Source organism: Egretta garzetta, unplaced genomic scaffold (assembly GCF_000687185.1).
Source record: "Egretta garzetta isolate BGI_Z169 unplaced genomic scaffold, ASM68718v1 scaffold27, whole genome shotgun sequence".
Lineage (NCBI taxonomy): Eukaryota > Metazoa > Chordata > Aves > Pelecaniformes > Ardeidae > Egretta > Egretta garzetta.
Window position 1 is genome coordinate 2,431,402 of NW_009260400.1, and position 2,406 is coordinate 2,433,807.

General features: G+C 62.0%; 1 protein-coding gene across 1 annotated transcript in view; it reads right to left on the reverse strand.

The window, feature by feature from the left end:
* CARMIL2 (capping protein regulator and myosin 1 linker 2) overlaps positions 1-2,406 on the reverse strand; it is a 27,320-nt gene that overhangs the window by 2,777 nt on the left and 22,137 nt on the right. Inside the window, 2 exon segments of the mRNA XM_035898809.1 lie at positions 1-201; positions 610-713. The exon segment at positions 1-201 is cut by the window's left edge and continues 196 nt beyond it. Coding sequence (XP_035754702.1) covers positions 1-201; positions 610-713 — 305 coding nt within the window.

The following is a 2,406-nucleotide window of genomic DNA, read 5'->3' on the forward strand; positions in this document are numbered from 1 at the left end:
GGGGCCCGTAAAATGTCACTGAGCATCGAGCGCCTGCTCCTGGGGGCGGTGGGGCCGCCCTCGGGCTCTTTCTCACACCTCGAGCCCCGGCTGGATTTGGGTTTCTTGAAGGCAAAAAAATTCCCGATTTTCTTCTTGAGGGTGCGGGAGCTGGAGGGGGCCAGAGGGGCTGATCCTGGGCAGGTCTCCGGAGCCGTGGGGCTGGGGAGAGATGAAGCATTGGGAAAGGTGAGCTCTGGGGTGCCGAGGGGTTAGGAATCAATCCCCCCCCCCAAGATGGATACAGACCCCAGACACCCTCCCTGAGATGATGCTGTCCCAGCAAGGGCAGCTGGTCCCAGTGTGGGACCCTATGGATGCTGCCCCATTGACTCCCTGCTATAGGGCAGGCCCCACAGCCCCTCCCCAGGCTCATGGGAACAGGGTGCTGGCCGCATCCTGCAACCTGTAGCCACATCCCAGCCCTCTCCCACCAGCCTTGCCCTTGGCGATGCCCAAGCTGGGTGCCCCCAGCATCCCTCTGGCACTGAGACCAGCAGCACTTGCAGGGGAGATGAAATCCTGGGGCTGGGTGTGTACAGGGGACCCCGGGCACCCCCCTGGGCTTACAGCAGCTCCTCTGGTATGAGCCTCTTGGCAAAGAAGTCCTCCAGCCCCTCGTCCACACGGGTGATGCTCCTGTCCTCACTGTTCTCGCAGGCCACGGGCTGCACCTGTCAGCAAGCATGGCCGTCAGCCCGGCGCGGGGCAAAGATACCCCTGGGCACAAGCACGTGCCCCCCACGTTTGTGCACCTACAAGTGGGTGCCTGTGCAGGATGGGTGCTGGCACCGTCCGTCCTGCTGTGCATCAGGACAAAAGCCAGCCCACTGTGTTATCAGCTGCATCCCAGCTCTGATCCTGCCACATCTCGGGGCCGTTGGGAGCTCCTGCCAGCTCCTCGCCCTGCCAGGCCCCTGCAACCTGCTGGGTGCCACGCTTGGGGTGCTGGTGGCTCCCCAACACAGTGGCCAGGGTATGACATCTGTACACCCTCAGGTAAGGTGCCTCTGGCACCCTCCTTGGTGACAAATGATGGACAAATCCCACTAAAGCCCTCCTAGCGCTGGACCAGGTCTCTGACTCTGCTGTCCCATGGGAGAAGCCTTCGGGGCAGGGATGCTTCCTCCATTTGAGCTCCAAGGCAGGGAGGCACACCCGGCTGTTGGTGGGCGATGGAGCAGGTGACCTGTGCGGACCCACACCAGCATCCTTCAGACTGGTGCTCATCCTCAAGTCCAACCTTGGAGCACCACCACAGCTTGCGTGAAGGCCACCCACTCCATCCCCATGGTCCACACCTTGGCCAAGCCTTCCACCACCTTCCTTTGCCCGGCACCGCACCGGTGGCTTCCTATCGACAAGAGGGAGTCGCTTCCCTGTCGTTGGCATTTCAATCCATAACGACTTTTCATTACGGCTGGATTGATGCCGCCCAGGAGCCCTTCCAGCCATCCGAGATCCGCTCCCCCTGTCACGTTACATCCATCAAAGCCTGTCCTTGCTCAAGGCTTGGCCAACCCCAGGTGCTGAGCGTGCCCATCCCGCTGTGGAGCGACGTGCCAAGGTGGTGGCCCCCAGGCCCTGCCTGGCCCTCGCCAGCCTCCAGCCCCCACCCTGCCTGCGGGAAGCAGCTCCTGCCTCTGCTCAGTCCCACCAAGGGCCGAGGGTGAGCAGCGCCGCGGCTGTGTGAGCCGGGGCTTTCCGGCAGGTGGAAGGATCCAGCTGCATCACGGTGGCATGGGGACAAGGTGATGCCGGCAGGATCCAGCCCTGGGGACAGCGACAGAGCTGGACTCTCCACTGACTGCACCCAAAAGTTACTTTTCCTTTGGGAAGGGACTGCAAATGCAGGATCCCCAGGTGCACGCCCTTTTTTGAGGGGGGTGGTGTGGGGGGCAGGTGAAACCCACCCTGCTGTGGCCGGCAGAGTCCCACCAAAATCACCAGGAGCCGTGGCGGCCGCTGGTGCTTCAGTGCTGATGGGTTTTGGGAAGGGGGGGAGCAAATTGGGCATGGCAGCTGGAGGCATTGCCCAACGCGCCAGCCCTGTGCGCCCAAACTCTGCAGGCTTTTTCATTCCCCGCTGCCTCTCCACCAGCTCCCACCGCTCAGTGCCTCCCAGCAGGCAGCAGGAAAAGGGATGGATGATTTCCCTGCCTCCCCCCCGTGCCCCAGCCCCCAGCCCATCCTTTTGGGCTGCCCCCCTCCTCCGAGGGGGCTCTGGCAGTGGCTGAAATGCAGGAATAATAAACCAGCCTCGGCTCCGTGCATCTCATTTTCCCGCCTTGCAACAAATACCGACTGCAAAAATTCACCCAACTGAGAAAAAAAGGAGAGAAAAAAAAAAGACACAAAATCCCCCCC